This window comes from Geotrypetes seraphini, chromosome 1 (assembly GCF_902459505.1).
Source record: "Geotrypetes seraphini chromosome 1, aGeoSer1.1, whole genome shotgun sequence".
Taxonomy (NCBI): domain Eukaryota; kingdom Metazoa; phylum Chordata; class Amphibia; order Gymnophiona; family Dermophiidae; genus Geotrypetes; species Geotrypetes seraphini.
Window position 1 is genome coordinate 24,370,963 of NC_047084.1, and position 26,234 is coordinate 24,397,196.

Sequence of the window (26,234 nt, forward strand, 5' to 3'; positions counted from 1 at the left end):
TTCTAGTGCCGCTATATCTTTGATATAAGGAGACCAGAACTGAAAGCAATACTCCAGATGAGGTCGCAGCATGGAGCGATACAGGGGCATTATAACATTCTTAGTCTTGTTAACAATCCCTTTTTTAATAATTCCCAGCATCTTGTTTGCTTTTTTAGCCGCCGCCACTCATTGAACACCCAGATCCTTTTCTTGAGCGCTAACCCCCAAGGTGGACCCTAGCGTCTGGTAACTGTGTTTCGGGTTATTCTTTCCAATGTGCATCACTTTGCATTTGTCCACATTAAATTTCATCTTCCTCTTGGATGCTCAGTATTCCAATTTCCTAAGGTCTGCCTGCAATTTTTCATAATCTGCATGCGTTTTGACAACTTTGAACAGTTTAGTGTCATCTGCAAATTTAGTCACTTCACTCGCTATTCCAATTTCCAGATCATTTTTAAATAAGTTAAATAGCACTGGTCCTAGTACAGATCCCTGCAGCACTCCACTGTTTACTCTTCTCCATTGAGAAAAATGACCATTTAACCCTACCCTCTGTTTTCTATCCGATAACCAATTCGTAATCCACAAATGAACTTTGCCACCTATCCCATGACTCTTTAATTTTCTCACGAGCCTCTCATGAGGAACTTTGTCAAATGCTCTCTGAAAATCTAGATACACTACATCAATCGGCTTACCTTTTATCCATATGTTTATTTACACCTTCAAAGAAGTCAAGCAAATTGGTGAGGCAAGATCTCCCTTGGCTCAACCCATGCTGACTCTGTCTCATTAAATCATGTTTGTCTATGTGTTCACAATTTTATCCTATATAATAAAACCCTAGCCGCGCATGCGCACTCCTATCTGCATGCTTCCATGATCCGAAGGTCTTTGGCCGCAGGAATGCGCATGCGCGAGTCCCCAGCCTTACACCTACCTACACTAGCCGGCAGGACTCGCCGCCAGCGCTGGATTCCCTGCTCTACAAAGACGGGGGTCGTAGGAGGCCCGAAATCGACTGAACTCACAGCCACATACCGGCACAAACCTCCCTCCAGCGTTTGCAGCCACACCACGCTAAAAAGGCTGCTTCGTGGCTTTCTCCTGCCGGTGAGTCTCCTGCTGGTGACATCAGTGACGCGACAGAGGGACTCAACTGCAGGAGAAAGCTGCGAAGCAGCCTCTTTAGCGTGCTGCGGCTGCCAACGCTGGAGGGAGGTTTGTTAAGGTCATGTCGCATGGGAGGGAGACATAAGAGAGTCAACGGGGGTTGGGCTGGGAGGGTAGAGAAGCGTCTGCCTCGGGTGCTTCAGGCAGCATCAGCGTTTACAATTTGCTGCTATTGCCGGCTTTAGGCCTTCCTCTCTGACAGACACTGAATGGAAGTGTGGGGGACAGGGGGAGCAGACGTTGGAAGGAAGTGGAGAGGAGAAAGAAAAAAGGGCACATGCAGGATTGAGGGAAGAGGATAGAGTTAGAAATAAAGATAGAGAGACAGGGGGCCAGGGAGAGACACAGACAGAAAGAATGACAGACAGACAGCGTCCAAGGAGAGAGACAAATTAAAAAAAAAGCCAGACAGACATCTACTCTAGTGCCTGTTAATGTAACGGGCTAAAACACTAGTTTTTTATAATTGATTCCACCATTTTGCCTGGTATTGAAGTCAGGCTTACTGGTCTGTAATTTCCCTGTTCTCCCCAGCAACCCTTTTTAAAAAATTGGTGTAACATTGGCCACCCTCCAATCTTCAGGTACTACAGACGATTTTAGCCATAAGTTACAGATCAGCAACAGCAGGTCAGCAATTTCATGTTTGAGTTCTTTTATTGCCCTGGGATGTATATCAACCAGCCCAGGTGATTTAATACTTTTTAACTTGTCGATTTGGCTTAGTACATCTTCCAGATTTCTTTTCAGTTCCTCCTCATCATCACTGGTTAGCAAATAGTTATCTTTTTAAGTACAAATTCTTCAAACAAATAGGTCTTTTGCACTTTTTTGAAACTCTTAAAGTTAAATTGTTTATTGCTCACAATAGGCAGAGTTTTCCATAATTTTGCTGCTTGGTAAGCCCAGGTTGAATTGAAAATTCTGATGTATTTTATCTTTTTAATTTCAGGAAAACAGAAGGTATGGTTTTGCCTTAAATTCATAATTGATTTGTTAGAGAACCTAAAACGTTGTGAAATGTAATCTGGTGTGTCCCCAATACACAATAGAATTTATAAAGGATCCTAGCTTCTACCGGTAGCCAGTGCAACTCCTTAAGATAAGGTGTGATCCTATCACTCTTTTTCAGTTTGAAAATTAGTTTTATAGCTATGTTATGAAGTACAGTGGTGCCTCACACAACGAACTTAATTGGTTCCAGGAGCAAGTTTGTTATGTGAAACGTTCGTTATGTGAAACGCGTTTTCCCATAGGAATACATGTAAAAAAAAATAATTCGTTCTGCAGCATAAAATATGCTAAGATGACATAAAAAAGATAAATTTTTTGTTATTATTTTTATTTAGATACATCTAAAAACATACATCTCCCTGTCCTTTTACTTCCACTATCTTCCTATCCCATCTCTATTCCCTTTTGTCTCTCTCCCCATGATCAATCATCTCACCACCTCTCTCTGCCCTCACCCTCAGGGTTCAAGATTGCTTCCACTCTTTTTCCTGTTGTTCTCTCTGCCTGTCACCCTATGATTTAGCATCCCTTCTGCCCTTGTCCAATATTTCCCCTTCTCTCCCTCCCTCTCATCCCCTGCTCCAACATGTGCTTTCAACGGCCTTCTCCCCCCTTAAGCGTCTTTTCTTCTCCACTCCACCTTTCCTCCCTCCCTGCCTCCACCTTTGTGGCGCTTTTGCACCCGACCGACAACAGAACAGGCCCGGTCGGACAAATCTCCCTGTCCTGTAGCCGCGAATCTAAATTACCTTCTTACAGCAGCTGGATTATTGAAGCTGCTGTAAGAGGTAATTTAGATTCGCGGCTACAGGGCAGGGAGGTTTGTCGGCCGGGCCTGTTGTCGGTCGATCGGGGGACCTGACCAGCTGTGCACATTCTTCGGGGCGGACCGCCCCCTCCCCCCTCTTTCGTTCGCCATTGCCTTCTTCCTACCTGCCCTGCCGCAGCCGCACACAGCCGAATGGAAGTCTTCCTGATGTCAGCGCTGACGTCGGAGGAAGGGAGGGCTTTGCTTAAGCCCTCCCTCCGACGTCAGCGCTGACATCGGGAAGATTTCCGTTCGGCTGTGTGCTGCGACAGGGCAGGTAAGGAGAAGGAGACTACCCTCGCGGCTCGACCAACCCCGCTGCGATCCAACCCCGCAGGAACCCCGGACTTCGTTGTGTGAAACGAAGTCCGTTGTACGAATCAAGACATAAAGTTCGTTGTGCGCAGCGTTCGCTGTGCGAGGCGTTCGCTGTGCGAGGCACCACTGTAATTTGGGAATTTGCAATTTGTTACTCTCCTCAGTACTTTCTCAATGATGGCTAGGTTTGTTCTAAGGTATATTAGTATACAATGCCTCAATCTAATGTGGCTAGAAGGATATCATTTAAATCTCCATTGTATTCCTCTAATATGTTAATGATATGAATAGTGGAAGAGTTGCCTAGTAGTTAGAATCCTTGCCTCAGCATCCTTAGGGTTGTAAGTTCAATTCCCGTACCACTCCTTTTGACTGGGCAAGTTACTTTACCCTCCATTGTTCCAGGTACCATAGTTAGATTGTGAGCCCACAGGGACAGATAGGAAGAAATACTTAGTGTACTTGAATGTAAACACTTCAAATAGAAACAGTATATAAGAAATGTAAATAATAAATATGAATCTCTTAAAGATACGTATGGCCTGAAAAACACATCAGAAAATTTCTGATCCTGCTCAGAAAAAACTGATCAGAAAAATCCTGATCCTCAGAAAGATCCTGATCAGAAAAAACTGCATCCTGATATGATTGGTCTATCTGGGGGTTTTCTTATGAATTTATGTGAAGGAGGCCTGTATGTCCCAACAGTGTAAATACATTTTCTAATCCCACAGTGCCTCTTCCTTACCCTGTAGGTCCTGCAATTTTGTGCTTTAATATGACCTTTAACATCATTCATTTATTCAGTTTATTAGCCTGTTCTCCCTGAGGAGCTCAGGACAGTTTACAAATCAAGTACTCAAGCATTTTCTCAATCTGTCCAAGTCTATCTAATATACCTGTGGCAGTGGAGAATTACGGTAAGTGACTTGCCCAGGTTCACAGGGAGCGTGGCGGGAGTTTGAACTCACAACATCAGGGTGCTGAGGCTGTAATTTGATCCACTATGCCACACACTCTACTCCTCCTCCTTGTCTTTCCTGAGCATGGTTCTCTGTGAATCACTTCTCCGTGATTGCCACTAAATCCAAATCAGCCTATTCAAGTTTCAACTTTATTGTAGTTTTGATTTAAACGCGATATCAAGTATTTTCAATGCGTATAACAATAATAAAAATTTGGGGGAACAAATAAAATCATTTGAGATAATAAACATACAAACCTATCCATAGTTAATCAAAGATACATAAGGAATATCAGGAAAAACTACATTTGATTTAAAAGAAAAAAAAAGAAAAAGAAAAAAACATTTAGGAAAGGAACATCAGGAAGGGTATTAAAAATTTTTTAAATGAAATTTGGTTTGGAAAAAATGTTTAAAAAAAGGCTTAATCTAGAAGTAAATAGGAAAATCAAAAAAGATTATCTGATCTAAGATTCATATGCATCTTTATGAAGATAGCTTTTTAGTTTGCTTTTAAATTTTTCTAAGGAGGTTTCAGCGCGCAGAACCAGAACCTTATTTCCCCTAGTACTAAACTAAACTAAACCTTAGGTTTGTATACCGCACCATCTCCGCAAGCGCAGAGCTCGGCACGGTTTACAGAAGTTAAGAGGAAAAGGAACTACAATGAAAGGATATGGGAGAGGGCTGAGAAGATAGAGAGGGACAGGGTACTAGAGAACAGGAGGTGATTAGATTTTAGAGAAGAGCCAAGTTTTCAAGGGTTTGCGGAAGGATTGGAAGGAGCTTGAATTTCTGAGGGGGGATGAGAGGTTGTTCCAGAGTTCTGTGGTTCCACAGTACGGGCATTAGTAGATACATTGACCATCTTCTCTTTACTCTACCCTGAAGGTAAATTATGTTATTTGGCTTCTATGCTTTACCACAGATTGTCTCAGGTATTGGCAAGGAAAGGACATTTGTTCATGAGCACCTATTAGGTTTCTTATATTTCCTTCTTTTAATTTACTTTGGTTTTAGGTTGTTAGTAGGATCTACTACTTCTAACACTATTTATCATTTCACATCGATAGGTGAACATTTCTTAAGAAAGAACATTCCATGGGGTGTCCTAATTTTTTCACATGACGGTATATAACCCAAAGGTTACTGCATATTTCTTATGCGTAGATGAATTTATGTCTGAGTAGTTGAGGGAATAAGAATGGGAAACAACACTGGAACAAAATTAATCATTTTCCCCCCAAAATGCATGATTAAATTTTCTTGACTTTGATGTATTGAATAATGTTTTTGTTTCCTTTAAACACAGGGAATGCACAGATACTGATTCAGTTGTAAGTATTTGTAAATTTTATTTAATAACCATTTTGTATTGATGTTATCATGACTAAATATTTTAGGATTTCTTTGTTCCTTCATAAGAAAAATATCACCATATCATTATGGATTCAGTAGTAGCATTGTAATTCATTAACTTGTTTTTCTCTCCGTGGGTTGTAGTAATATGGACATTGAAGATGCAGAACTTTCTGCAGTGGCAGCTATAATTTGTGGATAATTTTTAAATTAAGGGCATTTTAATTTTTTAAATAATAATCTTATATTCTTCTGTAAAAGTGCTCATTACACAAATTTCTTGAAAAATAAAACTACTAAGGGCCTATTTTATCAAGTCGAATATTGTGGGCCAATGTGATAAATGCTCTGAAGCCCATAGGGATTGAATGGGTTTTGGTGCATTTGCTGTGAAGCACTCACTACCTCAGCTTGATAAAGGAGGCCCTAAGTGTTTCTCTAAGTTGTGCTTATGTTTTAAAAAAAAATCCAATAATTAAGAGATCACTGGGCTTGATCTAAGCAGGAAGGATCCTGACACTGGTGCTTCATGATTTGGATTTTTTCATCTCTGGAGTGGATTGTATGGCTGATGCCTTGTACAACAAACCTTATAAATGTCACTTCTTAAAATATATGATCCCAATCAACTTCCATATAATTGAGCTTGAGCTATAACATGTATTACTTAATGTGCATAGGGTCTTCAGATTACCGATGGTGTAACATAACACCGCCTGGCTGCAATCCTCAATAGTCCCGGGCACCTATTTTTTCTTCTTATGAAACATTAATTTTAAAGCTAATTTTTCATTTTATAGATAAATAATTTTAAACTTAGCTTTGTAGTGAATATCTTTTAGTTAACATGTCTCCCCTGTGTTTCCTGACATGTTTCAAATTGTTCTTCAGGGCCGGGGTAGACTCTAAAAGATATTAACATAATGTATTACAACACAAGCCAAGATTCCACACCCTCCAATTTAAATCTCAAAACACTTACATGTTTGTAAAAGCACTGTTAATATAACTGCTATTCCTGACAATCTGCCGCTCTAAGCTCAAAATGGCCGCAGCGTCTGGCTATGCTCAAAAGTAGGAAATCCCCCTGACATCATCCCAAAGGAGCCAATGAGCATGCTGAAAACTCGTATAGATAAATCACATGGACACTGATTAATATTTAATCTACAGAAGTCATCCAGTCCCCGATTTCATTTAACCCATGAGGCATCATAGTATTTAATAGAACCATCCATCGAAGTTCTTGTATTTTAAGAGTCTGCATCCTGATCTCTATGGATCTCCATCTTAAATCCTGTAACAGTTTCCAATGGCGGACAAGGGAAGCTGTTTCATTTAACAAATGCACATGAGATTTATGTTCAGTAAGCCTCACTTTTATCGGTCTAGTAGTCTATCCCACATAAATCTTCAGGCAAGGGCATTGGATTATATATATATAACATAAGAAGAATTACAGTCTGTATTTCTTCTAGATTGAAATATTTTGCCCATAGTTGGATGAGATCAGGAACTACCCGTCAGAGTGTAAGGATGTGACTTTTAACTATCACTAATTTGGAGTTACGCATGTGAGTTATGTACCTATTCTATAAAATGTGCTCTTAAATTGTCAAGCATGTGACTCCAAAGAGGGTGTTTGTGTTGTTGGGATGTGAGCAAGTCATTGGCATTCCAGTTATTCTTGCATGTGCTTCCTAGAATACAGCACAGTTACTTACTGTAACAGGTGTTATCCATGGATAGTAGGCAGTCAAGAGCATAAGAACATAAAAATTGTCGCTGCTGGGTCAGACCAATGGTCCAGTGTGCCCAGCATTTTGCTCACGCAGCAGCCCCCAGGTCAAGGATCAGTGCTCTAAATGAGTCCAGCCTCACCTGCGTACATTCCAGTTTAGCAGGAACTTATCCAACATTGTCTTGAATCTCTGGAGGATGTTTTCCCCTATAACAGATTCTGGGAGATTGTTCCATTTTCTACAACTCTCTGGGTGAAGAAGAACTTCCTTACATTTGTACGTAATCTATCCCCTTTCAACTTTAGAGAGTGCTCTCTTGTTCTCCCTACCTTGGAGAAGGTGCACAATCTGTCTTTATCTGCTAAGTCTATTCCCTTTTAGTATTTTGAATGTTTCGATCATGTCCCCTCTCAGTTTCCTCTTTTCAAGGGAGAAGAGACCCAGTTTCTCCAATCTCTCACTGTACGGCAACTCTTCCAGCCCCTTAACCATTTTAGTCGCTTTTCTCTGGACCCTTTCGAATAGTACCGTGTCCTTCTTCATGTATGGCAACCAATGCTGGATGCAATACTCCATGTGAGGGCACACCATGGCCCAGTACAGCAGCATGATAACTTTCTCCGATCTGTTCATGATCCCCTTCTTTATCATTCCTAGTATTCTGTTTGCCCTTTTCGCTGCCACTGCGCATTGCGTGGATGGCTTCATCGACTTGTCAGAACTCCCAAGTCTCTTTCCTAGGTGGTCTCTCCAAGTACTGCCCCAGACATCCTGTATTCTCACATGCAGGTGACATCATCCATGGACCGTCTAAAGCAGGTGTGTCAAAGCCCCTCCTCGAGGGTCGCAATCCAGTCCGATTTTCAGGATTTTCCCAATGAATATGCATGCGATCTATTTGCATGCATTGCTTTCATTGTATGCTAATAGATCTCATGCATATTCATTGGGGAAATCCTGAAAACCCGACGATTGCGGCCCTCGAGTAGGGACTTTGACACCCTTGGTCTAAAGTGAACTGTCACTTGAAGAACTTAAAAGACTGCCCATACTGCCTTCTCGCCTGCTGCTAGCTCACGGGACCATCATTTCAGTAACAAAGCCAAGAAGGGGAGGAGAGTGGGTTGTGAGAATATCTGCCTGCCGTCCTTGGATAATGCCTGTTAACAGGTAAGTAACTGAGTTTTATCCCAGGACAAGCAGGCTGCATATTCTCACATATGAGGACTTTTCAGTTAACAAATAGGTTTAGAGGGAAATTGGTTTCTAATTGGCGCTTAATATTTGGAGAACTTTGTGGCCTAACTGACTATCCTGACTGGAAAGATTTCCCACGGTCATGAATGTATGACCTAAGGTGGCTGCTTTGCAAATGTCTTCAGTAGAAGTGGAGTGTAGATGGGCTACTAAAGTTGCCATTGCTTGTACCGTATGAATGGTAACATGACCCTCTAGCGTCAGACCAGTTTGAACATAGCAGAATTAGATGGAGTCTGCCGTCCATGTGGAGATAGTTCTCTTGGTCATAAGGGTTCACAGCTTGTTCGGGTCAAATGCTAGGAAAAGCTGAGAAGTTCTATCAGGCTTCTATCCAAGTGCAAGTTAGAGCGCATGTCTGCAGTCCAATGTGTGAAGCGCCTCCTCCCCAGGGTGAGCATGTGACTTTGGAAAAAATACTGGAAGATTGTTGGACTGGTTGAGATGAAACTCCAAAATGATTTTATTCCTTATCGGGATAAAATATAGTATAAAGTGGATATGCTACTAGTGCCTGGAGTTCACTGACTCAGCATATTTATGTGAGAGTAATAAGGAAGGCACTTTCCAAGTGAGGTTCTTGAGAGATGAAGTTGAAAGTGGTTCAAATAGAAATTTCATGAGGGTGGAAAACACCACAATAAAGTTCCAAGACACATTGGTGAAGCTTCAGAGGAGGCTTGGTATTATAAAGGCCTTTCATGAATTTAGAAACCAGAGGATGTACTGCCAAAGCTGTGGAGCATGAAAAACATTTATAGCACTGAGAAGGAACAATAAGCCACTGTGGTTCTCTGTGGAGATTTCGGACCTCATCAAGGAGAAGAAAAAAGCATTCATCTCTTACAAACAATCAGGGAAACAGGACTCTAGGGAAGTCTATCTGGCCAAGTCAAAAGCCGTCAAAACAGCAGTAAGGGAGGCCAAATTCCGCATGGAGGAGTCTCTAGCTAAGAACATCCAGAAAGGAGATAAATCCTTCTTCAGGTATATCAGTGACAGAAATAAGAACTCAGGCGGGATAGTACGTCTTAGGAAACCAGACGGAGACTATGTAGAATCGGACTCGGAGAAAGCCCAACTGTTAAATGAATACTTCTGCTCAGTCTTCACTCGCGAGGCACCAGGACTCGGCCCTCAGCTACAGACAAAGGTTGACGCAGTTGACATGTTTAGTAATTTCGAGTTTACACCCAGTGGTGTCTACTGCGAGCTGTCAAAGCTTAAGGTTAATAAGGCAATGGGGTCAGACAACCTACACCCCAGGATGCTCAGGGAGTTGTGTGATGTCTTGGCGGAACCGCTATCCGCGCTCTTCAATCTCTCCCTTAGTATGGGTAACGTCCCGTTGGACTGGAAGATGGCTAACGTCATTCCACTCCACAAGAAAGGCTCCAAGATGGAGACGACAAACTACAGACCGGTAAGTCTCACATCAATAGTGTGCAAACTAATGGAAACTCTAATCAAACGCCAATTGGATACGATCCTGAACGAGGAGAATCTACGGGACCCCGTCAACATGGATTTACTAAGGGGAGATCTGCCAATCCAACCTGATCAGCTTCTTTGACTGGGTGACGAAGAAGCTGGATGTTGGGGAGTCCCTGGACATCGTATACCTGGACTTCAGTAAAGCATTCGATAGCGTACCACACCGCAGGTTGCCGAGCAAGATGAGTTCTATAGGATTGGGCGACACATTGACGAAATGGGTTGGGAACTGGCTTGGAGGTAGGCTTCAGAGGGTTAGGGTTAGGGTGAACGGCACCCCCTCCGAAATGACGAAGGTGATCAGTGGAGTGCCGCAGGGCTCGGTCCTGGCTCCAATCCTATTCAACATCTTTATAAGAGACTTGGCTGAAGGGCTGCGAGGCAAAATAACATTATTCGCCGATGACGCCAAACTAAGCAACATAGTGGGCAAAAGCACAACAGACATAAATTTAATGACCGACAACATGATGCACGACCTATTCCTACTGGAGCGCTGGTCTAGGTCCTGGCAACTCAGCTTCAATGCCAAAAAATGCAAAGTCATGCACCTGGGCAGCCAAAATCCATGCAAGACTTACACCCTTAATGGTGAGATCCTGACAAGAACTGAAGCAGAATGAGACTTAGGGGTGATCGTCAATGAGAACATGAAGACTGCCAATCAAGTGGAACAAGCTTCATCCAAGGCAAGGCAAATCATAGGTTGCATACGCAGGAGTTTCATCAGCCATAAGCCTGAAGTCATTATGCCATTATATAGATCCATGGTGATACCCCACCTGGAGTACTGTGTGCAATTCTGGAGGCCACATTACCGTAAGGATGTGTTGAGACTTGAGTCAGTCCAGAGAATGGCCACCCGGATGGTCTCAGGACTCAAGGATCTCCCGTACAAGGAATGCTTGGATAAATTACAGCTGTACTCACTCGAGGAACGCAGAGAGAAGGGTGACATGATTGAGACATTCAAGTATCTCACGGGCCGCATCGAGGTGGAAGAAGATATCTTGTTTTTCAAGGGTCCCGCGGCAACAAGGGCGCATCCGTGGAAAATCAGGGGTGGGAAACTGCACGAGGATACCAGGAAATTATTTTTCACTGAAAGGGTGGTTGATCCCTGGAATAGTCTTCCACTACAGGTTATTGAGGCCAGCAGCGTGCCTGATTTTAAGGCCATATGGGATAGACACGTGGGATCTATTCACAGAGAAAGGTAGAGGGGAGGGTCATTGAGGTGGGCAGACTAGATGGGCCGTGGCCCTTATCTGCCGTCTATTTCTATGTTTCTATGTTTAACTGAATTAGTCTTTAATAATAATAATAATTTTATTTTTTATATACCGCCTAACCAAAAATGGTTCTAGGCGGTTTACAACAAATAAGCACTAGTCATACAGTGAAGAGTACAATTTAAAAGGAAAGTACAATTCTAAACAATGTACAATAAATAAGAGCTATTCCTACAGAGAAGAATATAATTTTTTTTTTTTAAGTGCAATTTAAAAGAATGGTTGTGAACGGTTTACAACAAATAACTGATCATACAGTAAAAATACAATTTAAAAGGTGATACATTACATAACGGAAGTATAAAATTTTTAAAAGAGAAAACCAGTTAGGATACAAATTTTTCAAATAGTTGGGTCTTCAATAATTTTCTAAAATCAAGATAAGAAGAGGATCCTAACATAATTTTTCCAAACCAACCATTCAATTTGGCAGCTTTAGTCCAGAATTAGAGAGGTGTAGTAGATAATCTAGTATGGATGGAAGAGGATAGGTCACCTGATCCAGAGATTTGACACTACACCACAATGAAAAGCAAGTTTACTTGAAGCAGTAACAGCGCCATGTGGAAGGTTTCCTAGACACTTCAGTGATAGCTGACACTGGTGCAGACAGTGAAAGTGTATCTACTACCCTGTTTCCCCAAAAATTAGCCCTAGTATGATTGATTTATTTATATAAATGAGGAAATCATACACATCCGGGGTGGGGGGAGGGGGATATGTTTTGGCACTGATTAAGAGGTATAGATAGGTTGTTTATAGGTATTTTTATGAATTGTTATTCAATTGGGAAAAGGGGTGGGGGAAATAAGTCTTGTCATTTTTTCTATCAAGTTTATTGTGCTGTAGTGTTAATATTTTATGTAAATGCATCATCTCTTGTGCACAATCATAGTTTTAAAACTGAAAAAAGAATTAATAAAAATAAACATGCTCCTAATATAAGCCCTAGTTAATATCGACCCCCGAAGGCCCCCCACCCCGAATGTCCCTGACACTAGTGCTGCCTGATTTGCTGAAAAAATTGGACTCGTCGATTCAGCAACACCCACCCCTGCTGCTTTAGGAGGCCTCGGAGCGGAGGTATGTCAGTTACATGGTGGGAGGGTCGGTGGGGTTCTGCTGCACAGGGGGATGGGAGGGAAGGATAGAAAGATGCTGCACAAGGGAATGGGTAAGAGGGAAGGAATGATGCTGCACATGGGATTGGGGGGGATAAAGGAAAGAGGAAGAATTGAGGTGGAGGAGAAGAAGGGAGAGATGATTGTTGTACATGAAAAAAATAAGACATCCTCATAAATAAGCCCTAGTGTGTTTTTTGGACCCAAAATTAATATGACACTGTCTTATTTTCGGGGAAACACGTTAGTTGGAAGAGAGATACCACACTGAGAGAGCTAAAGAACATAGATTGGGATGCAGTAGAGAGCCCTCGTTCTGAGTCAGCAGTGTTGGGAAAAATGTGCAGAGTGATCAGTTAATTTTTGCTGATTTGCAGGAGGAGCGGGAACCGAGGTTCTATGAGCATCATGGTGGCTGGTTCCTCGCGAAGCCTAAGCCTGAGTTGAGGAATTTGAGGAAATGCATAGAAGAACTTGCCTTGCCAGTTGAGAATAAAAGCATCTGTTTCTAGTTGATTGGGAATTTGGAGCATGGAGCAGAATAATACATGTAGAAAATAAACGAATAAAGATGTATGTTAAAAACACATATGATACACGCCTAAATAGAAGGCGTATGCAGAGAAAACCAAAATATGACTCTCAGCTCTGCGGAAAACAAAGTACTGATGGTCCTTCAAGCTGGCAGTGGGTGGGAAGGCACCTGTGCATGCGCTATAAGGGCAGTCTTATAAGTTCTTAAAGTTACAGTTCAGTTTAAACAGGGTGTCCAACCTTTTGGCTTCCCTGGGCCGCATTGGCCGAAAAAAATGTTTCTGGGGCCACGCAAACGCACAAACGCTGCAGCAAGACAGATGAGGGAGCCGGCAAGACGGTAAACACCTGGGGGCAGCAGAGGAAAACACTGCATCGTCCTCGATCGGGGCTGCACAAAATACTTCACGGGGCCACATGTGGTCCTCGGGCCGCAGGTTGGACATCCCTGACTTTAGAAGGTCTGTGATAGGTTCTGTGAATGACATAATCTGTATGTGAGAATATTCTGCCTGCTTGTTGTGGGATTATTTCAATTACGTGTGCAAGTGCTACATTTAGATACTAACATTTATACATGCTATAAAGCAGGTGTAAACAGTTGCACCTAAATTTAGGTGCATCTTTTCTAATTTAAGCTAATGTTCTATAACAGCTTTGGTGCTCTCAGATTTCTGGTGACCTTTACAGAATTGCACCTATATGTGTCTGTATTTATACAGATTTGAACTATATAAGTTGAACAATATTGTTGAAATTCATGTTCCTATTTGAATTTAAGGAGCATTTAAATATATTTGTTCTAGTAACTCTTATTTATGTGTTGTATAAAAATTTTCAGATCCATTTAGGCAGGCAAATTAACCTCTCTGAAAATAGTTCATATCAGTCCAACTAAAAGTGCATATTAGATTGAGCTGAGGTGCCCCTGAAGGGTTATTTTGGGCATGGTTGAGGACTTATGCCTACTGAAACCTGGCATAAATGTTGCCGTGCAGCTAATGGCAGTTGAGTGTGTAAAAGACCCTATTCTATAATACCGTTCCTAAATTTTGGGAATGCTTTTGATACACCCATCTCCCTCTCCTGATCATGCCCCCTATTGAATTGTATGTGAGACAATCTAGGTGCATCGTGCAGCAATTCATACTTAAGCTTAATCCTGATACAACAAAGTTCTTTGTAGCATCTCCTACCAGAATTTTTCATGAACTTTCCATCAATATACTTTCAACATCTTATATAATCCATCCAACGATTAAAATTTTAGGAATCATATTAGATAAACATCTTACTATGAAAACCCAGATAGATGTTGTTGTAGGTAAAAGTTATTTTTACTTTATGGAGACTTTGAACAATTAGACCCTATTTTGAATTTTCAGCCTTTAAATTATTGGTCCAGTTTCTTACAGACATTTTAGAAAACACCTAAAATCCTATCTTTTCTCCAAATACCTGACTAGCTGACTCATTCAAATATACGATTATGTTTAATGTTTATAATCTTTTGTAAACCGCGTAGAACTTTTTGGTAACACGGTCTATAAGTATTGTGTTATGTTATAGGCAGAGCTGCATGTGTCTTAATTAGTGCCAGTTAACATCAATAATTGTTCATGGTTCATCAAGTAATTAGTTTGCATGTGGATCTAGGATCTGTGCCCAAATTTGGGTGACTTATAGAATCCAGGGGCAAGTATCACATATAAGCTTTGGAGGCATTTGATGTACCCCAACAGTGGCAATATCTGTGGTGATAGACACTGTGGCACATTTTTTTGGTACATTGAAAGACTTACAAAACAGTGTCCAGAGGTTTCCTCTTGTTAGGACCTCTGCCTAAGAGAAGTCAAAGACTTGCGTGGCAGAAGTCTGCTGCTAGCAGGGTCAGCCCTCAGGGACACCTGTCTAGCCACTCTGCTGTAATACTTTTGGAACTTGGGGGCTGTCCCCTGAATATCTTCTTGCATCCCTGATTTATCAGCAGGCTGTTTGGTTCTTTCATGACTTGGCAGGGATTAATAGCAGGCTGGCTGCATGGTCCTCTCCCCTTCATAGCGAGAGTATTTCTGAGGGTTGAGGCTCAGTCCTACATCAGTCCGACTAGAAGTCTGAAGACCAAGTTTGTAGAACAAACCTGTGAGGCAGAGTTCTCCATTTGTTCCAGCTGCACTTCTGAGCTGAAGCAGTCAGGCACAGTGAGTAAGGCTATTATAGCCTATGGGGAAAATTGGGGGGGGGGAGGTCTAGAAAAGTGAAATTTGAGGTTTCTGAGCCCGGAGCTAGGGGTCTCTCTTTTCCTGTAGTTTTTGAACTTCAGGGGAGCCCACCAGGCCGTTTTTGCCACAAATTCATTGATGGCGGCCATCTTGGATTTTAAATTATGTTTTTTCTAAAGCCTCTCTATCTGCCTCAAAACCTCTTGATTTTGCTTAAAATTGATAGGGAAGAACCCCTCTAGTTTTTCTGCTCTTGTATCATGCCAGGTTTGTGCCAGATGGTCAGCTGAGGAGAATCCATGTGCTGTGGGAGAGGGGTGGGAACCTTGGGCTCAGACTCCTCTAAGTCCTCCAGAACTGGGGATCCACAGTAGGCTTGATTTCAGGGGAAGAGGCCAGGGATATCCAGATGGTGAACAGAGCCACACACCTTGGGACTGGAGTGCGGACAGAAGGGGGCCGCCTCTCTCTCCTGTAGTGCACAGCACATTCGTGGAGAACCCGGTGCTAAATCATTCATAGAGTCTGCAAATTAAGAATTTCTCTGTCTCTCAGCTAAGCTGAAAAAATAAAAAGGAGGGATATCAAGTTTGAGTTTCTGCTTCTTAGCAGGTCATGCGAGTAGTTATGAGCTCCATGAAGGTTAGTGCCAGTTGCACACAGTTTTGTATAATTCTGGTAATGTTATATTTGTTTCAGAGCAGAACAGAAGTGTAGTATTGGGGAGTTCTCCTAGTTGCCCTCCTTCCAGTGAGGTCTTCCATTACAATGGTTCTTATTCTGGACTCATATAGCGTTGCTACTGCAGTCCAGGACTCTCTAAGCTGATATAGACTGTACTTTCTAGACAGCTAAACCTTAGCACACTATCACACACGTGGGAAGTCCTTATAATTTTCTGAAATTTACTTTATTGAATAAATATAATAGATGTACTCACAATTGGTATATTTTTTAATAATACAGCTAGAGGTGAAGATTTGAAGAACAGAAGCTTTGTGGCAGCGTTGAGAGAATAGTTAAACAGTAAGGTATTCCAGGTTGCAGAGATGAAATGCTGAATTGTTCATGTGTGTGGTTGGATAACTTCAGGTGAAAAGACTAGTCCTTTGTTCGGGAGAGTCACATGTATTTCAGGTGGAAACAAAAGTGTGACCAACCCTCAGCCAAAGGATTCTCAGGGAGTACCCATAAGGCTAGAAGGGGTGAAGAGAAGAGATCAATAGAGACAGAGCTTGGCATCAGGAGCAGACAGAGGTCATACCTTTGCAGACATATCAGAGCAAAGGTTGTAGAGGTGACCAGGAAATAGAGCAGTGAAACTAAGGATTCAAGCTTAGATGAGAGGAAAAGGGAGGTCTTGTAGGACAGTGATATTCAACCCAGTCCTTGGGGACCACCTGGCCAGTCGGGTTTTCAGGATATCCACAATGAATAATGGATGACAAAGACTTTGAGAACCCGACTGGCGAGATGGTCCCTGAGGACTGGGTTAAATACCACTGTTATAGGAGAAAGACCACTAGAATCAAAGCTTATACATGTAAGCAGGGGTGGCTGCAGTATGTACGAGACTATATTGCCTACAATGAATTGGTCACACATCATAGCAGGAAATGACTGCAGCATTAAAGTTCTATGGAGTGAGAATAACATTAAACACATCTTAGAGTTATATCATAAACTAATATGAAACCACTGGGGCAGAACAATTCTTGACTGCTTATGTACTAACTGAGGGGACAGGAGCAAGCCTACAGGGAAGGAGGCGGATTTGATGAGTGTTGTCATTTTGCAAGCAACTTAAGGTTTAGATGTATAACCCCGGCATTCAGGACTACTAGACCCATTTACAAGAAAGAAGATTGAGGTAAGAACTAGAGAATGACACGGGGAAAAAATCTGTCCCCGTCACCGCCCCGTCACCGGCCCACCATCCTCTGCACCGCCCCGTCACCGCCGTTCCCTTCACCGCCCCGTCACCGTCACCGCCATCCCTTTCACCGCCCCGTCACCGCCACTGCCATCCCATTCACCGCCCCGTCCCCGCTGCATCCATATAAGCCTTAGTACTGTAATATTTAGCTTATTCCTTTCTTATAAATCAAAGTTCCTGCTGCTGAACTAGAGAAAGAGATGTTCAGCTGGCAGGGCTTTGTTTATAAATTTTTATCAACACAACTAATATACTATTTTATCCTAAAGCAAAAAATAAATAAATAAATATAATTTTTTTTTCTACCTTTGTTGTCTGGTTTCTGCTTTCCACATCTTCTCATTGAATTCCTTCCATCCACTGTGTGTCTTCTCTCTGCGTCTTCCATTTGCTGTTACTGTGCCTCTCCCTTAACCCCCCCCCCCAATTGGTCTAGCACCCATCTTCTTCCCTCCGCTCCCGCATAGTCTGGCATCTGTCTTCTTCCCACTCTGTCTTCCACATTTCCCTTGGGGGTCTGTTCCTCTCCACCCTCCTTCAATGTCTGTTCTATTCCCCTATCTGTTCTATTCCCCTATCTTCCTCTTCCATACCAGTGTGTCTCTTCTTTTCAACCCCATCTAGTTTTTTTCCCTCTTTCTTCCCCCCCCCCCCCTGCTTCTAGCATCTGGCTCACCTGCCAGTCCTTCCCTTTCTTTCCTGCTGTGGGGTTTTCTTTCCGACTTCATCCCCTTGGCCCAGAATCCTTTTCCCTTTCACTCCCTCCTTCCAATTTGAGCCGGGAACACTAGCGATCGCACGGTCCCCGCAGCCACTACCTGCCTGCCCAATCGATCCTAGTGTTTAGCCAGCTCTCTCCCTTCTCCTCACCTTAGTTTATAGGTTTTCTTTTTCGGCGACCTGCACGCTTTCCCAAAGAGCCGCGCACGCGCGGCTGCTCAGTGTTCAATCTTCTGCTCTGCTGCAACTTCCTGTTTCCGGTTGCGTCAGAGCAGAAGATCGATTCGAAACTGAGCAGCAGCGGGTGCGCGGCTCTCTGATAGCGTGCAGGTCGCCGAAAAAGAAATTCTACAAACTAAGGTGAGGAGAAGGGAGAGAGCTGGCTAAACACTAGAATCGATTGGGCAGGCGGGTGTGAACTGCGGGGACCGCGCGATCCTTCATGCCTCACTGCGGGGAACAAGACCATTCACCGCCCCGCGGGCGGTGAATGGCCTTGTCCCCGTCGCCGCAGCGACTGCTAGTTTTCTTCCCCGTTTTCGGCAGGTGACCCGCGGCTAAAATGCGGTGGCCGTGGGTAAACCGCCACCGTGTCATTCTCTAGTAAGAACCTAATCTTTCTATATGTCCACATTACCTGCCCTGCTCTTGACATTTAGATACAGGCTGGTTGCACTACCAGATATATTTTATTTTTCCTTTTTTTCTTGTCTTTTCTAGATGAGGGAAAATTAGTTGTGTGTTATAAGTTGAGCAACCCTAATCATTTTCAAAAGCTAGTTCCTATGAGTGTATATGAGGGGCATTCAATAATTTATCTACCTCGGTAGGAAAGAAAAGAATTTTCAAAATCTTTGTTTTATTTTTCAATATAGTTCCCTGATAGCTCCATACATTTCATGCACTCTTCCTGCAATGTCTTTAACCCCTCTGAAAATAATTATTCTGTTTGACCTTCAAAACAGGACATCATAGCTTCCTTGACGTCTTCATCTGTTTGACCTTCAAAACCAGGACATCACAGCTTCCTTGACGTCTTCATCACTTTAAAACTGCTGTCAATGGAGAGATTTCTTCAAAACTCGGAACAGGAAATAATCTGAGGGAGCCAGATCAGAACTGTAGGGTGGATGGTTCAGCTGCTGAAACCCACATTCTCGGATGGCAGCCTTTGATTGTTGTCACATGTTCACTGGTGCATTGTCGTGAAGAAGCAGCACACCTGTTTGAGTTTTCCGTGTCTCTTCTCCTTGATTGACTCCGTCAAGCGATCATTGTATTGGCGTAACTCTCTGTGGTTATGGTTGTCTTGTGTTGCATGAACGCCAGAATCAAAAGTCCTTCATCATCCCAGAAGACAATTGCCATGACTTTGCCTGCAGATTTTTCTGTCTTGAACTTTTTGGGGTGAGGGATGACTTGTGCTTCCACTGTATTTTGGACTCAGGATCTCTGTGATAGACTCAAGTCTCATCTCCAGTCACCAAACAATGAAAAAATTTCACTTGGTCTTCAAGGAGCATCTCCAAGTTCTCCTGACAGCATTGGAGCTTCGTGGTCTTCTGACATGGCATTAGCATTCTTGGAAATCATCTTGCACTAACCTTGGACATGCCCAATTTTTCATGAATTATTTTCCAAACTCTACCCGCTGAGATGCCCATTTCTTCAGGTATTCAGGAAACCTTAATTCATCTGTCTGACAAAATTAAATCCTCGACTTTGTGGCACATTTCTGTGGAAGTTGCTTCCACAGACCATCCAGTGTGAAAGTCATCTTCAATGGACTGTCTACCCCTCTTAAGCCACTTGCTCCAAAATTTTATTTTGTATGATGATGGGGCAGACTTTTTACCGGTCTCTTGGAATGTTAGACTCACACTGAGCTGTAACTGTGCATGAGTAGCCCTGAAATATGTCACAACATGCACAGACTTGTTTGAACACGCTTTCTAATTTCTTTCATACTCGGGTAGATAAATTATTGAACACCCCTCATATATCTGTGTCCCAGAGTTCGTTATAATCTACAAGTACATATTGTATTTTGATACATAAAGGAAATTCCAGAAAATATGGCTTAATTAATGTGCCTCTAATCATTTGAACTTTATAGAACTTAGGTGTTGGTACCAACCCTATGTACAATTTAATCACAAATTCTTTGTGTATCCTGAGTGGAATCTCTTTTCCAGAAGTATATGGATTATTTAAGAACATTGATAACTCCACGGTGATCCATTTATCTACTTATTTTCTGCGTATTTAGTTTCTCAGAGTATGCTTTAGTTACAATATCAATTATTCTATACCTTTAACATCTGAGCAAAAATTACAAGTAAAATAGTCTTTACAGTGTAAAATTATCTTTATGTATTTGCATAAAATAACCATTAGAATTAGAAATAAGGGTAATGGAGCTGGAAAGTCATTACATGCTATGAACTACATAGATCTCTAACTTTTGATTACTACATCTAACTTGAAAAATTTTTTGAGAACATGAAAATTTGCTTTCGTTATTGAGAAATTCCAAGTTGCAGAAAAGGTCTGAGCTGTGTAAATTGTTTTATCTATTTAAAATATTTATAGCCTGCGTATCAAGACATCTATGAAGAATACATTAATATTAATACAATTTTTTTTCTTTTTTCTCTATCTAGATCATCCCTGCTGTTGATGAAGAAGGCTATAGTATAAGGCCTGAAATAATTCAAAATAATATCCTTTAGTCTGTTGTGCTTTTATATAGATTGGTAAAATGCAGTTTGTTTTAAGTTTCAAGAGAGATCTCAAAAATCCATGTTTTGATACATTTCTTTTTTAAATTATTATGTTTATTGGAGCAATGATACAGAGAAAAAAATGCAATACAAAGAAACAACCGAGGTCTGACAGGATCAATACAGCAACTTCATCAACAGAGATCATGTGTCTGAACTATTCAAAAAATCTTAGAAATGGCATTAGTTCACTTTGGAACTTATTATCCCAAATAAGCTGATAGTTCTGAAATTTTTTCTCCTTGGATCAGCCACGGGCACAAAAGATAAGGGGCATACCAAAAACTATTGACATCTGTCCTCTCTATCCAATACTTATAAGGGAATATCCAGATAGAGCAGAGACCAAACATGACTGAGTTATCAAGCCAACGATGCAGCCGCTCATTCAGGGTAATATCCATATTAAACTGGGAAATCAGAAGTTCAAGGCTTCCATATAATTGTGCAATGGTGTATGATCTCTGTGATCCCCCAGTCAAAAGTCCCAAGATCTGAATACAGTGCATTCTGTCAGCCATCCCCTGTGCCAAAAATTAATATAGGTTAGAAGTATCAGAAGAACGTTAATGCTTTCGCTGTTCCCACACCCTCCGTATTTATATCATCCAGATATTTCTGAGCTGCTGCTTTATCTGTCAAAAGCAGTGATTTCCTATCTTTCTACACTCGAATATTTGTCGGGTATAAAAGACCAAAGCAAATCCTTGTGCAGTATAGAGCTATACACAAAGGGGCCATTTCCTTTCTCTGCAAAGCAACTCGATTAGAATAATCATTAAACAACAAAAGTTTCTGTCCTTTATATTCCAATTTATCCAGCTTCTGGAAAACTTTTAGCAATTGCTCTTTTTCCAACCAGTTTATGTACCTCGCTGTTGCTGTTCATGGTCTGTTGTTACTTTCTAGCTGTTTAACAATCCGGTGTGCTGTTTCGCAGATAAAGGCCGTGGGACCTTTTTCAACGTCCAGAAGATTCAGAAGCCACATGGAGAAAAATGGTAAATTTCAGAGGGCTATATGGTTTCTGGCAGGCCTATTACCCTTAGGTTATTTCTCCGATATCTATTCTCTTGCTCCTGAAGTCTGTTAGGGAAGAGACTTGATTTTTTAAATCTACCCATGAAAGCTTTTGACAAAGTTCCACACGTAAGACTTCTCAGGAACTACAAAGCCATGGAATAGAGGGGGATATACAAAGATGGATAGGCAAATGGCTGGAGAACAGAAATCAGAGAGTGGGCATAAATGGGAAGTTCTCAGATTGGGAGAAAGTGACTAGTGGTGTATCCCAGGGCTCGGTACTTGGGCCGATCTTATTTAATATTTATATCAATGACCTAGAAGAAGGAACATCCAGTGAGATCATCAAGTTTGCAGACGACACAAAGCTATGCCGGGCGATCAGATTGCAGAACGATAGCGAGGAACTCCTGAGCGACTTGTGTCATTTAGAGAAATGGGCGGAGAAATGGCAGATGAAGTTTAATGTGGAGAAATGCAAAGTAATGCATTTAGGCAGAAAAAATAAAGAATACGAGTACAGAATGTTAGGTGCAACTCTGGGTAAGAGCGAACAAGAAAAGGACCTGGGTGTACTGATAGATAGGACCCTGAAACCATCGGCACAATGTGTGGTGGCGGCAAAGAAAGCAAATAGGATGTTGGGCATGATAAAGAATGGAATCGCGAGAAGATTGGAGAGGGTCATAATGCCGCTTTATAGAGCAATGGTCAGACCCCACTTGGAATACTGCATCCAACATTGGTCTCCCAACCTAAAGAAAGATATAAAACTGCTGGAGAGGGTGCAGAGACAAGCAACGAAACTAGTAAATGGTATGGAGAAACTGGAATACGAGGATCGACTTAAGAGACTGGGATTGTTCTCCCTTGAGAAAAGGAGACTGCGAGGAGATGCCCTTCTATGCCTCTCGTAAGGAGATGTGCATCTAGTTTGCTTTTGAATCCTAGGACGGTCAATTCCGCAATAACCTCCTCTGGAAGAGCATTCCAGGTGTCAATCATTCTCTGCGTGAAGCAGAACTTCCTGATATTTGTCCTGAACTTGTCCCCCCCTTAGCTTCATTCCGTGTCCTCTTGTCTGTGTCAAATTGGACAATGTAAATAATTTTTTCTGCTCTATTTTGTCGATTCCTTTCAGAATTTTGAAGGTCTCGATCATATCTCCTCGCAGTCTCCTTTTCTCAAGGGAGAACAATCCCAGTCTCTTAAGTCGATCCTCGTATTCCAGTTTTTCCATACCATTTACTAGTTTCGTTGCTCGTCTCTGCACCCTCTCCAGCAGTTTTATATCTTTCTTTAGGTTGGGAGACCAATGTTGATGGACCGAAGATCTGATCCGGAGATGGCGCTTCTTATGTTCTTTGGGCCTCATCTTCTCAGTCAGAGATCCTTTGTTCAGTTTCCACCTGCCCTTGAAGTGAGCGTCAAATTTCTCGTTAATCTCATCTAACGCAAACTAGGTTGTCATGAAGTGCTGCTGTGACTTGAGTGGGAGATTCTTATGCCCACATGCCTATCGAAGCTGCTAGTGCTGCCGCCATCATCAGGCCTTCTGCCATCTTGGATATGCTGGTTCTTATGTTGTTTTGAGTGCTCTGCTGAGTTTTTGTTGGCATACCTCACGCCCCAAAGCCTGGGCATCACCGCCAAGCTTATGCTCTGTTCAGATCATGAGTAAAGTTAAAATCCAAGGAGCTGATGACAATTGCAAGGTATATTAGCTGATTTTTTTGTAAGCTGGTTATGGAGCCCTTCTTCAGCACGTTCTGGGCAGCGTGTTTTGATACTTTTCTAATGCCTTGCTTTACAAACATTTTTAATGATCAGTGAAATGAAAACAGTATGATCACCATGCAATTTCTAGAATCCTCAGGTCGGGGGGGGGGGGGGGGTAGGGGAAATAGTCAACTTGCTCTGCTGTTAAGACCTGAACATAAAAATGCCCATACTGGGGTAGAATGATGGTTTATCTAGCCCAGCATCCAGCATGGGTCAATCCAGATCACAAGTACTGGGCGGAATCTCAAATAATAGCAGGATTCCATGCTACCAATTCCAGGAACAGCAATGGCTTTCCCCATTACTATCTCGGTAGCAAACTGTGGACTTTTCTTCAAAGAATTACTCCATACCTTTTTTAAACCCAGATATGCTATTCACTGTTGCTGCATCTTCTAGTAACGAGTTCCAGAGCTTTACTATTAAGAACTAAGAATAGCCTTACTGGGTTAGACCAATGGTCCATCAAGCCCAGTAGCCCGTTCTCACAGTGGCCAATCCAGGTCACTAGTACCTGGCCAAACCCCAAGAAGTAGCAATATTCCATGCTACTGAGCCAGGACAAGCAGTGGCTTCCCATTGTCTTTCTCAATAGCAGATTCCTAGAATCAAATGGGTTACAGGATCCGAGCCAGATGAATCTGATTGAATTTTTTGATTGGGTGACTGGAGAATTGGATCAAGGACATAGCTAGATATAATTTACTTAGATTTCAGCAAAGCCTTTGACACTGTTCCTCATTGAAGGCTCTTGAACAAACTTGATAGGCTGAAATTAGGACCCAAAGTGGTGAACTGGATTAGAAACTGGTTGACGGACAGATGGCAGAGGGTGGTGGTTAATGTAATTTGCTCGGAGGAGAGAAAGGTGAATAGTGGAGTTCCTCAGGGATCGGGGCTGGGGCTGATCCTGTTCAATATATTTGTGAGCGATAGTGCCAAAGGGTTAGAAGGAAAAGTTTGCCTTTTTGCGAATGATACCAAGGTTTGTAACAGAGTAGAAACTGAGGAGGGAGTGGAAAACATGAAAAAGGATCTGCAAAGTTAGAAGAATGGTCTAATATCTGGCAACTAAAATTCAATGCAAAGAAGTGCAGAGTAATGCATTTGGGGATTAGAAATCGGAAGGAGTAGTGTGTGCTGGGAGGTGAGAGGCTGGTATGTACGGATACTGGGTGCTAGTGTCTGAAGATCTAAAGGCGAATAAACAGTGTAACAGGGCAGTGGTTGTTGCCAGAAGGATGCTAGGCTGTATAGAGAGAGGCGTGACAAGTAGAAGAAAAAAGGTGTTGATGTCCCTGTACAGGTCGATGGTGAGGCCCTACTTGGAGTATTGTGTTCAATTTTGGAGACCGTATCTGGCGAAGGACATAAAAAGACTTGAAGCGGTCCAAAGGAAGGTGATGAAAATGGTAGGAGGTTTGCACCAGAAGAGGTATGAGGAGAGACTGGAAGTCCTGAATATGTATACCCTAGAGGAAAGGAGGGACAGGGGAGATATGATTCAGGCGTTCAAATACTTCAAAGGAATTAACGTAGAACAAAATCTATTCCAGAGAAAGGAAAATGGTAAAACCAAAGGGTATAATTTGAAGTTGAGGGGTGGTAGATTCAAGAGTAATGTTTGGAAATTCTTCTTTACGGAGAGGATGGTTGATACGTGGAATGCGCTCCTGAGGGAGGTGGTAGAGAAGAAAACGGTGACAGAGTTCATACAAGCATGGGATGAACACAGAGGATCTCTAATCAGAAAATAATGAGTATACATTGAAGGAACTAAGGCCAGTACTGGGCAGGCTTGCCAGTTGAGGACAGGTAGTGGGTTTCGATGGCTGGGCTGGAGTGAGCTTTGATGGAAACTCCAGTAGATGGAACCTAAGCATGATAAAGCACACTACTGGGCAGGGCTCTGGGTTTCTGGCCCAGAAATATCTAAGAAAAAGGACCATTTAAACTAAAAAATTAATTTATGGAGCATGTATGGTTGGGCAGACTGGATGGACCACTCAGGACTGACGTCATTTACTATGTTACTATGACTTTTCCTCCAGAAAATTGTCCAAACCTTTCTTAAAACCAGCTTATGCTATCCACTCTTACCACAACCTTTGGCAATGAGTGAAAAAAATGTCCTCCTGTTGCTTTTAAAAGTATTTCCATGTAACTTCGAGTGTCCCCTAGTCTTTGTCATTTTTGACGGAGTGAAAAATCGATCCACTTGTATCTGTTCTACTCCATACGAGAGGAGTTCATCCCCTTTACCATCTTTACCTTTTCTAGCACCACTATATCCTTCTTGAGATAAGGAGACCAGAATTGAACGTGTTCCACAATTTAATTTTTTATAATTGTTTCTACTATTTTGCCCGGCACTGAAGTCAGGCTTACCGGTTTGTAATTTCCCAGATCTCCCCTGAAGCCCTTTTAAAAAATTGGCGTAACCATGGCCACCCTCCATTATTCAGGTACTACAGAATGACTACAACATATTCCAGTTACAGTGTTCAAAACTCGCCGTTACCCTCTCTTAACCACCACAACCTGACCAAGGAAGAACAGAAACAGAAAGTTGAGCTTCAGACCAATAACTGTTAATTAAGCACTCTTCTTCTAGCTGTGAGTGTCAAAGTATTACAGAATGGTAGCCAGCATTGACAAAATAAAGATCCTTGTCTCGAGTCCAGTTGTTTATAGCTTTTTCCAACTC

The 26,234-nt window shown here is 42.1% G+C and overlaps 1 protein-coding gene across 2 annotated transcripts in view; it reads left to right on the plus strand.

The window, feature by feature from the left end:
* Positions 1-26,234, plus strand: part of FCHO2 (FCH and mu domain containing endocytic adaptor 2) — a 349,104-nt gene that overhangs the window by 87,768 nt on the left and 235,102 nt on the right. For both annotated transcript variants that reach the window (XM_033929206.1, XM_033929212.1), the window contains exons 11-12: positions 5,575-5,599; positions 20,603-20,660. In XM_033929206.1, the coding sequence (XP_033785097.1) occupies positions 5,575-5,599; positions 20,603-20,660 (83 nt within the window). The remainder of the gene's footprint in view (positions 1-5,574; positions 5,600-20,602; positions 20,661-26,234) is intronic.